The sequence below is a fragment of the Octopus bimaculoides genome, chromosome 6, assembly GCF_046866305.1.
Source record: "Octopus bimaculoides isolate indiv1 chromosome 6, ASM4686630v1, whole genome shotgun sequence".
Classification (NCBI taxonomy): Eukaryota; Metazoa; Mollusca; class Cephalopoda; order Octopoda; family Octopodidae; genus Octopus; species Octopus bimaculoides.
The window spans coordinates 726,836-742,558 of record NC_142933.1 but is presented as its reverse complement, the minus strand read 5'-3'; the positions used below and the strand labels follow the sequence as shown (position 1 = coordinate 742,558).

The 15,723-nt window shown below is 36.5% G+C and overlaps 1 protein-coding gene across 4 annotated transcripts in view; it reads left to right on the top strand.

Annotated features, from left to right (window-relative positions):
* LOC106881345 (SPARC-related modular calcium-binding protein 1) overlaps positions 1-15,723 on the top strand; it is a 169,979-nt gene that overhangs the window by 96,488 nt on the left and 57,768 nt on the right. For 2 of the 4 annotated variants that reach the window (XM_089353332.1, XM_089353331.1), the window contains exons 5-7: positions 1,456-1,566; positions 2,826-3,068; positions 9,542-9,571. In XM_089353332.1, coding sequence (XP_089209458.1) covers positions 1,456-1,566; positions 2,826-3,068; positions 9,542-9,571 — 384 coding nt within the window. The remainder of the gene's footprint in view (positions 1-1,455; positions 1,567-2,825; positions 3,069-9,541; positions 9,572-15,723) is intronic. The other 2 variants (XM_089353333.1, XM_089353330.1) reach the window with 1 other exon arrangement.

Here is a 15,723-nt window from a genome sequence, read left to right as displayed (position 1 = left end):
GAAACAGATGAAGATCCATCTCCTTTAGTTAGTGTTTACTCATACACATCAGCAAATGTGCCAATGTGGTAATCTCTGTGTGGTTGTTCAATTTCTTAGAAATAACAGCCAAATCTCCCTCACACTATTCTCTAACATTTTAAAAATGAAGGACACATTAAATGATGTTGTCTTACATCTTTAATAAAAATACAAAATGTCTCATTCTGGCTTCACCTGGATTTAAACTGAAAGGCATTCGGTGCAATGAGTGTAAATACAGAAAAACTTCACAAAATATATGTAAAATATATCTGAAAAATATATGAAAAATATGTAAAATATTAAGACAATTGATGAAAAATATCTACAATGAAATTCTATAACAAAACACGCGGGTGAAATAAATCTCGTGGTGTGAAGAATCAACACAACACAACGTGCTGTTGTCATGGTAACAAGCTGATAATGCATTGCTCTCTGTTGATTGGCTAAAATTACCCAAATTTTCCCAACTTTAATTCCAAATAACAACAGATTCCTTAATTTAAGAGATAAAGTAATTTGTTGATCGTAATCTAAATTCAGAGTTACATCGATACACCAAGCTTGAAAGCAATCTGAGCAAAATTAAAGGGGGCTGATTTTGGGAATCAATTTACCTAGATCCTGAACAGGTCAGGTATAACTTTCAAGATAATGAGCTACTTGCAGACTTGTATGATAGTGGATGCATGAGGCCCAAATGCTACAGCTGTGGAATCCAATCCGACGACGGGCTTATGTTCGGAGGTGATAGTAAAGAGTGCCTAATACCCTGCCCTGCTTCCAATATATTTAAACAAATAGAAACTGCAACAGTGAGAGCAGCGTCTCATTACGAGCAGCAGTGGTAACGAACTAAAATCCAACAACAGCCACAAATTGAAGAGCAACACCACAGATCAAACAACACATCGAGTGAGTGAGAACACTTTGTCTTCCCAACAAATCAGCGTAAGCTGTATTGATGAGGACTAGACTGTGACATACACAAACTTGTGGCTTGTGTAACAGACGATCCGAAATTATGAACTCCCGGTACTATCGCTTTCTTTAAACTAATGCTCTTTTTAAACACGATCTGGATAACACGATGTGTTTTTGTCCACGTCCACCTTGAAAGAAATTCAGTCGGTAGCTCTCAGACTGTTGGAATTGCCCGTGCAGATTTGCAAGGCTTTTAAACTCTCTCTTATCGAATATTGTCGCAATATACACAACGCTTCCAATCTGTTGCGATCGAAAGCCATGAAAGCCATTGCCTGGTACTGCATCAGGACATTTATCCTCCTCCTCCTCCTCCTCCTCCTCCTCCTCCTCCTCATCATCATCATCATTATTATTATTATCATTATTATTATCATTATTATTATTATTATTATTATTATTATTATTATTATTATTATTGTTGTTGTTGTTGTTGTTATCGTCTAGGATGTTCGAAATCCGATCGAGAGATGTTCAATACCAATCTCATCAGTGAGTTTGCAGCCGAATATTACCGAGGATCACCGAGACCCACTCAGGTGACCTCTATGTCATCAGGCAAGTATCTCTCCCTCTTTTCTCTCTCGCTTTTTCCGCCCATGTGAGTGCGCGCGCTCGTGTCTGTGCGTGTGCGTGAATATGAGAGAAAGGAACATGGAATCTATATTGGAGGCTAAACAGTTGGTGCGATTTTCAGCCTTTCGTTCTCTACGAAGTTCCAAGCTGGCCATGTAAGTTGCCAACTGCCCATCTCTCTCTATCTATCTCTCTCTACACACACACATATGTGTGTGTGTATATACGTAAGTATCTTATTGATGTTATAAGAACACACAAACTCTCAAGAGAAAGCAATTCATTTCTGGAATATTGGCTCCCGAAGCACTTACATAAAGCTATACATAATATTTGTAGCATGTAAAGATTGTGTAGAAAAACCCTTTCGGTTATGTTTATGTGCGCGTGTGCGTGTGAGTATACACGTACGCCTCCCCTCCCCCACACACAAACACACACACATTCATGGATGCAAGTACGGTCGTGTGGTGAAGAAGTTTACTTCGCAGCCACAAAGCTTTTGGGTCAACTCTCACCGAGCGGCACGTTGGGCAAGTGGAAATGTCTTCTATGACACTTCCGTATGTTTTGTGAGTGGAATGTTTGTGTTTGTGTTGAGGGGTGTGTCTGCGCATGTGCGTGAATATTGACATTCCACGACTCTGCTTGTCCCTGAACAAAACGGTGTTTTGACCTTTATATTCCATGTTGACATTGCAACCGGTCGCTTTGCGTTTTCGAGGACCAATAGAATGCATCGATGTACAATATAAATAACAAAAACCAATGAAAATCAAGAAACCGGGAACCGTTTAGTTTCATTTAAAAGACTGCAAACAGGCAGTGATACCCTTGTTGTGGATTCTGTAGAAAACACTTGTCCAAAATCCCATGTAGTGTGATCAAAGCGGGGCCACGTGGTTGTTGCAAAGTGAGATTCTTAGCTGCACAACCCAGCCCGTGTCTGTGTGTACACCGTAAAAACATCGGAGTAAGAGGTCATTAGATTGGCTTAAACAAACTTCTACACTTTACGTTTGTATTGGGTACTCCTTCTCCGGATTGTTTTCCAATAGTCGCACATACATACATATGTACGGCTATCTCTATTTCTTTATTTGTTTGCCTATCTCTCTGTCAGCCTCACCTTCTCGTTATATCTGTTATCTCTGTCATATACACCTGCGCGCACACACATACATGCACAAATAGACCCGACAATCATTCGTATTATATCCTGATCCCTTCTTTGTCTGCAGGTCAAAATAAATCTTCCCAGAATGCAACACGGAAGCGTATTGTAGAATGGAAGTTTTCACAACTGGACCGCAACAAAGACAACGTGTTGAAATCCGGCGAGGTGAGGTCTCTGAAACGTTTGGTCAAGAAACTGGTGAAGCCCCGACGCTGTGCCAAAAGCTTCATTGACTACTGTGATACAGACCAAGACAAGAGAATTGTCAGCAAAGAGTGGACATTTTGCTTAGGCCTTAACCACAGCAGTGAGTATATAAAACTTATCCATCTAACATTGTTGACTCCCTTTCTTGAAGGAAACTTCTAATCAGGGTGTGCTGCTAACATATTTCTAAACTACCACACTTTATTTGCACAAACTTGGGGATCTCTGCATGGCCTTTCGTTCTTCAAAAAATAGTGGGCTAATCTCTCTCTCTAATCATGGTCTTACCAATAATAGTATTTTGAGTGTAGTGTCTAATGAAAAGATGGGGTGGTTATGGCTGGAGTGTCTCTTACCTTAGATCTGCTCAATTAGGGTCAGCTTGTGGCTAAACATCAATCTCTATATATTCGGACCAATGAGGGAGCCTGTAAGTTGTCACCGGATATGCTAGAAATAATTGGCAAACCTCCTTCAAATGATACCTCACTGTCTTAAAAAACAGATTACAAATGTCGTGTCGGATAGAGTGTGTTTGAAACTAGGTTGGCGATAACTAGAATGTTCTCTGGTTATAGGTTGAGCAACATAACAGCAACAACAACAACAGCAATAACAGCAGCAGCTGCAACAATAACAACCTCTCTTTAGCATTTTCACTGTGTTTCCCATAAACACAAGTGTGTTTGCCATCCGCACTGTGACCAGTGAACATTTCAGTTAAAATAACATTTCATTACTCCCAGTGACTCTTTTTTAACATCTGGACTTGCAATTATATCAAATACAACGAGCAATAGAGGGAGCCTCTCGATGGTTACTCAACTTGCTAGAAATAGCAACCGAATCTCGTTCGAATCACAGCCTGCCATCTTAAGATATTAGATAATGCAATCTTTCGTATGGCTAAAAGCATGGTATGGACACGGCTAGGATGCTTTTTTTGGTCATAAGTCTGCTTGATCAGAGTCAATAATAATAATAATAATAATAATAATAATCCTTTCTACTGAAGGCACAAGGCCTGAAATTTGGTGGGAGGAGACTAGTCGATTACATCGACCCTGCTGTTTCACTGGTACTTAATTTATCGACTGTGAAAGAACGAACGGCAAAGTCGACCTCGGCGGAATTTGAACTCAGAACGTAGCGACGGACGAAATACCGCTAAGCATTACGTCCAGCGTGCTAACGACTCTGCCAGATCGCCACCATAATAATAATAATAATAATGATAATGATAATGATAATGATAATGATAATGATAATGATAATGATACCAGCCACTGCGGGACGAGATAGGAAAGTAATGGTGATACCTGTGGTAATTGGAGCATTAGGAGCAGTTTCCAAGGGTTTTGAGAAACATATTAAGAATATTGGAGCTGCTGTCAGGCTCGAAGTGATCCAGAAGACAGCATTGTTGGGTGCAGCTCACATTCTAAGGAGAATAATAATAATCCTTTCTATTAAAAACCCAAGGCCTGAAATTTGTGGGGAAGTGACTAGTCGATTACACCCACCCCAGTGTTTTACTGGTACTTAATTTATCGACCCCGAAAGGATGAAACGCAAAGTCGACCTCAACGGAATTCGAACTTAGAACACTAAGACGGACGAAATGCTTAACAGCATTTCGTCCAGCGTGCTAACGATTCTGCCAGCATATATATGTGTGTGTGTGCACAAGCATATATATGTGTGTGTATGTATGTGTGCTGTGAGGTTTGTATGTATATGTGCACACGCACAATATATGTACATATATTAAATGATACAGCATAGAACGCTTGCATTCAGAACTCTGAGTTTCTCGACAGTGATTTATACTCGCCATCGTTCTTCAGTTGATGCAACCATGTTTAATATACACACGTACACACACACACACACACACACACACACACACACACACACACACAAGCGCCTCCCCCCACATCTATATATATATATTCAAAATAAGTAGCAGGATATCAAGATATCACAACCGTCAGATGTCATAATCGTCGGATATATTATGTTTAGAAATACATTAGATAATGTATTCGTATACTTCACTAACATAATGGTGAGGTCATGAGAGGAATGTCTTTCATCATGTCTACTCAATTAGAGCTGACCTGGAGGTAAACGATGACAATAACACCATGCTCCGTCATTTACAATTTAAAGCTATCATCTCTATCGCCTGTATCAAGCAGACTATAGGATGTTGTTATATACCACTTGTCACAATGCACTTCCAATTCATTCTTGATTGTGTCATTCGTTTCCATCTTGGACCAAATTGTTTTACTAAATCGTCTTCTCATCGCATCATAGATGCTTTCCGACTGTTTTTTTTTCCCCCAATCTCTTGGGTAACACTCGGAAACTGCATGGGTCCACCCGTTATCGGAGTACCTTACGATATATCCGTCTCAACGGGATTTGTGCTTTCATTCATTTCTAGAACCACCTCATTTTGGATTTGTACTCGCAGTAATAGACCTCGCATGCATCTTTCCATGGCCCTTGTGTCGTAGCCAATCGATGTTCTTCTCTCTGTCGTAGTAGTAGACAATCTTCTAATCTTCAATGCGTTAAGCTTCTCTACCCATAGTACACCGCTGCGATTAACACACCCTGTTTCTCTATTACTCTCATACTGTCCTGTTCAATATAGACCACAATAGACCGACAATACAGCCGCTGTATTCAGTAAACTCCTTATCTCAAAGTAGGTCCCTGTGTTCAGCATTCCATATTCCCTGTTCCCTCACACACAAACTGTATTTAAAATGCACTAGTTCATGGTCTGCAGCAAACCCTGGTTCCCTTCTCGCAATATAACACTCTTTTTCCCTGTGCAAGCAATCAATACTCTTTCCTGTGTGGACGGAACAGAGTGTACAAGTAAGAGTGAATAGAGAAGTGTGTGCTGCGTGCATGCGTACAAGTAAGATGTGGCAGTGTCCGTAAGTCTTTGTATCAGCCTTAGGATGTTTTATATAACTATGCATTCACACATACTCATATAACACACACACACACACGCACACAGACACACATTGATACACACACGCAAATACATACACATGTACAAATAAGATAATGGAATGGAAATAACATGGATATATATATATATATATATATATATATATATATATATATATATATATATATGCAAGTATATATTTATGTATGTATATACGTATGTATATATATATATGTGTGCGATTGCATACACACACACACACACACACACACACACACAAATACACATATATACGCATATGTATGTATGTAGCAGAGAAATGCGTTAGAAGATTTCATCCTCAGAATAATCATTGAAACGCAGATTCATATAGCTACCTCACTAGGCATAATATTAACCCTAACCACAAAAAAAAAAACGCAGGAATCCTATGGAAAACCTAATGAAAAAGCGCTGTCATATATACACATATATTCTAACCTCCCGCATCCAATAACAAAATTCCTGAGAAAAATATGCAGGATGAACCAACATTCGACCAAACTGCGCCATTTAATAATGAAACCTTAAAAACTAACAATAAATATCTAATCTTAAGCAAGCGAAAAGAAAGATCTTCTGGTTCAATCCACTTTTAGCGAACGTGTAGCACGAACTATAGCGAAACATACATTACAGTTAATCATTAAACATGGGTACCATTTGGCTTTTTAGTTGAAACAATCTTAAAGTTATTTATAGCTACACGTAGAAGTAAACTAATGTTATTCGGTACAATACTGACAAATGGCTAACCACCCACAACGCTCAGTCAAAAACTAATGCAACCAAAACCGTTTACGAATATGACAGTTAAGATGTAATTATTGAAAAACTATTCATTTACGAGACAACAGTACTGTAAGAAGTATGTACTGATGAAAATTACATCGATAAATAAAGGGGAACCTTAAAAAATATATATACGCAGTATAGTTACTCTTACTTCTGCGCTAATAGGAAGAATGCAACGACTTTATCGCATCAAATCTGGAGCATACAAAAGAAAATGTTTAATATAAGCTGGACAATAATAGCGTTCCACATCCTATATATACATTTACTGGCTAGAAGAAATGAGATTGTAATCCAGTGCAGACATGAAAATCAATTGCAGTTGTAAATAAAAAGGACACTTACGATGACTAGACAACGGCAGGTCGACAGAAGTAAAAAACCAGCAGCTAAACAATAGGCCAGATCCAGACACGAAAACGAAACAACCAACGAAACATGACGTATATACGCCTTATCATGTGTATGTGTGTATGTGAGTGCGTGCGTGTTGATATATATATATATATATATATATATATATAAACAAATAATAAATGAGTATATGCATATATACGTACAGGTATGTGCATACCTGCATCTACCTGTATATATAGGTGCATATCTGGGTACAGGACATTGCAAACAAAACGTATACAAGAAAACAATAATAACCAGAGTACAGAAAACACACAAGCCACATAGAGAACATTCTCCTTCATCAGCTACCCCCGTTTTAACACCGGCGTTTCGAAGAGGTGGGTAGGACGCATCGTTAAAACGGCTCTTCCCATGGACCGCAAATATATATATATGTATATGTGTATGTGTGTGTGCGTGTGTTTAGATTTGTGTCTACATATGTAGGTATACGTACCTACCAACACGATCTCACAAATACCATACATATACACGCATATATATGCATACATGCCTACATATATACTCAAAGTAGCATCGCCACTGCGTCTCAGTGGTCAGGTGCAAGTGAAAGAGTCTAGGTGAGTGCCTTAATGTTAACCAAAGGGACTCAAGCGATCAACTTGATCTGCTTCCCTGCTTACTAAGAGACCGACGTATGAGTCACGTGGTCTGCTTTTCGCAACAGCTGAAAATATATTTCCCAGACATATAATCATAAAATTGGGTTACAATTTTGATGAGAAGCAGTGTGTGCGACGCTAACATATGTGTGTATGTATATATGTACATATTTATGTGTATGTGTGTATACATATATGTGCATATATATATATATATATATATATATACATATATGTATATGTTTATATACATATGTATATATGTATATATGCATATATATATACATACATACATATATATATATATATACTTTATACTTTATTTAAAAGCAGCAGAAATATAACAAAAGACTGTTACTCGGAGTTTCACGTTCCCGTTCATCGGATAGTTTTGTTAGAAATGGGAAAGGAATGACAATGCAATCAAAACTAATATAAAATTTGAAACACATAGATCTGTTTCATTGGTCGTTTCATTGTGTTTCAAATTTTATATTAGTTTTGATTGCATTGTCATTCCTTTCCCATTTCTAACAAAATTGTCCGATGAACGGGAACGTGAAACTCCGAGTAACAGTCTTTTGTTATATTTCTGCTGCTTTTAAATAAAGCATATTACTCTACCTCTGGTATTTGAGTACTCTTTTTTCCACCTTGTTGCACATTTTATGCGCTTACTCGGATATATATATATATATATATATATATATATATATATATATATATATATATATATATATATATATATATATATATATATATATATATATATATATATATAGGCGCGGGAGTGGCTGTGTGGTAAGTAGCTTACTTACCAACCAATGGTTCTGGGTTCAGTCCCACTGCGTGGCACCTTGGGCAAGTGTCTTCTACTATAGCCTCGGGCCGACCAAAGCCTTGTGAGTGGATTTGGTAGACGGAAACTGAAAGAAGCCCGTCGTATATATGTATATATATATATGTATATGTATGTGTGTATATATGTTTGTGTGTCTGTGTTTGTCCCCCCACCATCGCTTGACCACTGATGCTGGTGTGTTTACGTCCCCGTAATTTAGCGGTTCGGCAAAAGAGACCGATAGAATAAGTACTAGGCTTCCAAAGAATAAGTCCTGGGATCGATTTGCTCGACTAAAGGCGGTGCTCCAGCATGGCCGCAGTCAAATGACTGAAACAAGTAAAAGATTAAAAGAGTATATATATGCATATATATATATATCTATATCTATATATATGTGTGTATATATGTCTACATATATATATATATATATATATATATATATATATATATATATATATATATATATATATATATATATATATATATGCATATAGATATATGCATGCATATGTGTGTGTGTGTGTGTGCATATATACATGTATTAATACAGTTATTTCACCGATTTACCGGTTCTTTGATTCCAAAGCTTTGACAGATAAACCGTTTTGTGAACATACACACACACACACACACACACACACACACACACACACACACACACACATGCACGCATATATCCATATACAATAATATATATATAAATTTACAATTATATTAATATATATATACATATACAATTATATATATATGTGTGTATATGTATGCCTGTGTGTGTATAGGTATGAACGTATGTTTATGTATGTCTATATATATATATCTATGTCTGTCTCTGTGTGTCTTTATGTCTATGTACGTGTATGTATGTATATTCTTTGCGTTGTTGTTGTTGTTTTCAGTGGGTCAAACCCCAACTCTAGATGGCACAGGTAAGCTTCCATTTACATGTATGCAATGCTTTTTAATATTGTTGTTGTTCTTGTTCTCTTCTTCTTCTTGCTATTGTTCACGACATTTGAAATAATCGTCATCCTCATTATTAAAACTATTTATCGTCATCATCATCATCGTCATCATCACCATCATCACCATAATCATCATCACCACCACCATCGTCATCATCATCATCATCACCACTATCATCATCATCACCACCACCATCATCAAAATCATCCCCACAATCAACATCATCACCACCATCATCATCTTTATCATCATCATCATCACCACCACCATCGTCATCATCATCATCATCACCACTATCATCATCATCTTTATCATCATCATCATTATCATCACCACCACCATCGTCATCATCATCATCATCACCACTATCATCATCATCACCACCACCATCATCAAAATCATCCCCACAATCAACATCATCACCACCATCATCATCATCTTTATCATCATCATCATCACCACCACCATCGTCATCATCATCATCATCACCACCATCATCATCATCTTTATCATCATTATCATCACCACCACCATCGTCATCATCATCATCATCACCACCATCATCACCATCATCATCATCATCATCATCATCATCATCATCATCATCGTCATCGTCATCGTTATTAGTATTCCTGTCGTCGTTATTTTTATCATCAAATAATTACAAGATATATTCATTATCATTATAAACGTTTGCCATGATTATTACTGTCTTTCAATATCATATCATACATCATTATTACTTTTATTACCATTATTATTATTATTATCATTATTATTATCATTATTATTATTATTATTATTATTATTATTATTACCCATTTATTGCTAATTTCTGCTATTGTTGGTGTTGTTGTTGTTGTTATTGTTGTTAGTATTAATACTGGTGGTGGTGGTGGTGGCGGCGGAAGTGGCAGTGGAGGTGGTAGTAGTGGTGGTGGTAAGGTAGTGATTTGGTGGTGGTGGTCATGATTGTGGCGGTGTTGTCGGTGGTGGTGGTGGTTGTGATGGGGAAATTTCTTTTTTTTTTTAATTTCCCATAGATTCTCACTAATAAATCAACTATACCAATTACAGAAATATGCAATAGAAATACATACATACATATGTAAACAAACACACACACACACACATATATATATACATACAATACACACACACACACACACACATATATATCCATAAATACCTACATATATATATATATATAAATGTGTGTGTATGTATGAATGTGTATATATATATATATATATATATATATATATATATATATATATATATATATATATATATATATAATATACCTGCATAAATGTGTGCACATCTATCTGCCTATAAATCTATCTCTATCTCCCTCTCTCTCACTATATATATATATATATATATATACACACACACACACACACACACACACACACATATATATATATATATATATATATATATATATATATATATATATATATATATCCGGATTGATTGGGGAGCCTTTAACTCTACACAGGCAGAAAAAAACACTCAGTATTTACACGTAAGTAGTGAGCATTGACTTTTTGTTTACAAGTTGAAGTCTCTTGGAACTACTTTAAGTTTCAAGTTTCCGATTGTCCAAACTTTCGATGAAGAATAGGAGTCTGACGATATATGAGAAAAAGGGAAAAAAACGTTCGAAAACACATGGATAGAAGTTTTGTTAAAGGATTACTGTTTATACGAATCTACGAATATTCATTTTAATCTCTATAAATTTCCCGTAACGAAACCTCTCTTATCTAACGCAAATTAGACTACATTAATATAGATTTTAATCACCCCCTCATTAATCCTAAAGATTATTTGTGATATCTATAAACACATATCGAAAAATTCATGATTCCAGCCATCCTCCATTAAGCTGGTAATGGCATAACCATGAGCTCGTATGATTTGAGTATAATTCAAGCGTGACACCAAGGAAGTTTACTGTTGTGATGTTTGCTTCGACGATCACACATAGGCCAAATGTGCTTAATGTTGTAATTATTTGTTTGATGAATGTGTCAGCTGTTTGTACTGCTTGAAATCATCTTCCCATCATGAGTTACATACTTCTGCAACAAGAGTTGATTGCCTAAACCATGTCATTGGCTGCCATTGTTGTTATTTGGCCTCAGTTCAGCTCTCTTTCAGAAGACTTATGATTAAAGAAATCTCAGATTCCAGTCATGTTCGTCTCATCTTTTTTCAGGCATAAACATTTAGGACCATATGCAATCTGTTCTTCTATATTTTTAGACACACACACACACAATCAATAAAATCATATGATTGGCTCCTACTTCTAGCATGTAACACAGCCACACACAAACTCCCTTCTTGTCTTCGTTGTGGTCGTGTTGCCAATATTTTCGTCTTTGATTGGTCCCGGTGTCAAAAAGTTAAGATATAATTAAAGAAAATATAGTCGTTCTTGCGCCGTAGTTCTTGCCCATCTCAGCACTCATTTACAAGATATATGATTAAAGGCTTTCTAGCCATGATCATCCCGTTTTTTGCTGCTGTTGTTGCTGTTTTTAGGCTTAGTATACATCGGAGTATTTTATCTAACACGTCCTGCTGTTTTTAAAGATGACAAGATGTGGTTTAATACTACTTCTTAACAGGTCGATTGACCACGTTGAAAATCCATCTTATATTGTTGCAATTGTTGTTGCTATTGTTATTATGTTGTGGTTAGTAGAAGTACTTAAGTTGTTTTACTTTTTATTGTGTCTTTTCATTTCTCTGCTGTGTTGAGCTCTCAGTGCCTTGCGTACATACTGTTTTGGTGTCTTCCTTTTTGTACGTGCGCTTTTTATTGTTTTGTCAAAAGCTTCCAATGCAAAATATCACCTGGAAATCGACCCATGAAAGGATGAACCACTGGCATTCTTTCAATGCCACAGTTGAAACCGTGATGGGGAATAAATGCGAAATGTCATTTGTAAATCTTTTCTTATTTCTTTACTGCCCACAAGGGGCTACACACAGAGGGGACAAACAAGGACAGACAAACGGATTAAGTCGATTATATCGACCCCAGTGCGTAAGTGGTACTTAATTTATCGACCCCGAAAGGATGAAAGGCAAAGTCGACCTCGGCGTAATTTGAACTCAGAATGTAGCGGCAGACGAAATACCGCTAAGCATTTCGCCCGACGTGCTAACGTTTCTGCCAGCTCGCCGTCGTTTGTAAATCTTTTCTGCGGATCGAATGCATAATAAGAATAAGTTTCTGTTCTTAAAGTTTAAATTACAGTAAATGGTGTGTGTGTGTGTGTGTGTGTGTGTGTGTGTGTGTGTGCACGCACAATACTTAAAGTGTCAGTTATATGCATTTTTACAATCAAAATTGTTACATACATCAAAATAATTATGATACTATATTTTAAACAAATAATACACGTGGAATTGCTCTTCTGATCGTCAAATCTCTATTCGATAAAATCAATGTAATAAAAACAAATAGTAGTAGTAGTAGTAGTAGTAGTAGTAGTAGTAGTAGTAGTAGTAGTAGTAGTAGTAGTAATATTGTTGAAGAAATGAAGAAAACAGCAAATTGGATGGTGGGGGAGGAAGCGTGGAAGAGAAGAAAAGCAAAGAAGCGGATATTTAATAGAAATATTTTATAAATCAAAGCAACATGCAAAAAGACTCCAGATATTCCCATTCTTAAAGACGAGCGCCGAGGATTTTAAAATCTGGTCAGAAACTGATTTTAATCGACGCAGTGGAATGGTATCAGTGAGACCAGGTCACTGGAATTCAACGATGATTTCTGATATCTTTTTATCTTTTATTTGTTTCAGTTATTTGACTACGGCCATGCTGGGGCACCGGCTCAAATGGTTTTAGTCGAACAAATCTACCCTAGCCCTTATTTTTTTGTAAGCCTAGTACTTATTCTATCGGTCTGTTTTGCCGAACTTATAAGTTACGGGAACGTAAACACACCAGCACCAGCTGTCAAGCGGTAATGGAGGGGATAACTGCAGACACGCGCACGACAGGCTACTTTCAGTTTCCATCTACCGAATCCACTCAAGTCTTTGGTCGGCCCGAGGCTGTAGTAGAAGACACTTGCCCAAGGTGCCATGCAGTGGGACTGAATCCGGAACCATGTGATTGGGAAGCAAGCTTCTTAACACACAGCCAGTATTTGATAATGAAAGAAACTGAGCGAAAATGTTTTTGTGTTCTTTTATAAATAGAAAATTCAGTCAGTTCCTGCTACTCGTAGTTTCAAAATCCTTCATGGTAATTGAATCCAAACGCATATACAGTATATGTAACGAATTCTTTGAAAAATTATATATAAGTATGAATTTTTTACAACTCCTGCGTTAGAGATAAAACTTAATGTTTACATTTACACAACCTGTCGGCCGTTATTAGGTGTATAAATATATTGACGCTTTTACCAACCCAGACACGAAATACCTGCAATATCGATAAACGTATTATTATCTATATTTTAGAAATAAAAAATGTTCCTTGTTGAAATGATGTCTTACTGAGTAAACATTTATGCGAAATAAATCTGATGACAATCGACATCAATTAAAAGAAACTGTTTCATCTCTAAAGATGAAGATAATTATCTAATTAAAAACATAATTCTCTAGACAAACACTCATCTCAGATATTTGAATATATAATCACGATTCTTTCTACCACGTGTTTCTTTGTTATTGTAGAGTGCCAAAACCTATCCGGTGTAGGTCACCTTCGGAATGTCTTTCATTTTTAATTCCACTGAATCTGTTGAAAAAATCAATTTCTTTCGCGCTTTTATAGGAAATCCATTTTTCTTTTTTGCTTCATTTCCATTCAGGTCTCTTCCTTCTGTTTTGCCTCCTTTTGTTTTTCTTAGTCACATCCAAATTTAAGCATATTTCAATATATCAAAAAACTACGTTCTCTGTTCAAATTCCGCCGAAGTCGACTTTGCCTTTTATCCATTTGGGGTCGATAAATTAAGCACCAGTTGCGTACTGGTGTCGATCTAATCGGCTGGTCCCCTCCCCCCAAATTTCGGGCCTTGTGCTTAGAGTAGAGAAGAATATATAAAATAACTACTCTGTATTTTGGTCAGGAGCATATTGTGTGTGTGTGTGTGTGTGTGTGTGTGTGTGTGTGTGTGTGTGTGTGTGTGTGTGTGTGTGTGTGTGTGTGTGTGTGTGAATTTACTTTGTGTTGGTGGTTCTATACAGTCGCTAGTTTTGAAGTTTGAACTTGTGCGTCTGTTTTTTTTTTGTTTTTGTTTTTGTTACTTTCAGATTGAACCCCTTTTTGCTTTCTTTCTGTATCTGTTTTGTATATTTATTTTATATATTACCATTAATAATTGTAATTTTCCTTTTTCTTGTTTTACTAGTCTTTTTTTTTTTTCGTGTGATCTGGTTTTAAACGTTTTGGTGTGTCGTCCGCTGTGTACTTATGCTTTGCCTGTCTCAAATATGCTTTTAATATCTTACAAGTTTATTACTATTAGATCTTTGCTAGTTTGATGGATTTAACCGTTATGGGGGTGGAATATATATTTAATATGTGTGTATACATACACACTCACAGTTATATGTGCCTGAGAGAGAGAGAGGGGGGCTGAAAGGAGGAAAGGGATTGTGTGAAAAAAATTGTTCTAAGGCGATGTGAAAACATATGTACCCTAAATATTTTTACCAACACTCTGACCTGTTTCTCCTATGAGAGCTGTGAAAAGTTAACGCATGATCCTTCTTGGTTCATATTACTGTATACTCTATGTGGTAGTTCGTTATCGATATATTGGTTTGTGAAAACAAATCGAAGACCTTATTACAGGTGAACTGATCAAAATAGTAGAACTTACAGCTGATCGATTGGATGTTTCAATCTGTTTTTGTTTTCACACAATTTTTGTATTGAAAATAGTTTTTCTGAGGATTTTCTGGAATGTTAGTTATTTCACCTCTCCGCGTGGTGTCTACAAATCGTATCAAAATTTAAAGATCTAATTCTATGTAACGACTTAGGCCATTTTATTATTTTCTCAAACCACATCACTTCAAAATTTGTTGCCATGAAGACGCCATATTCCATATGTATACTTTTTAAA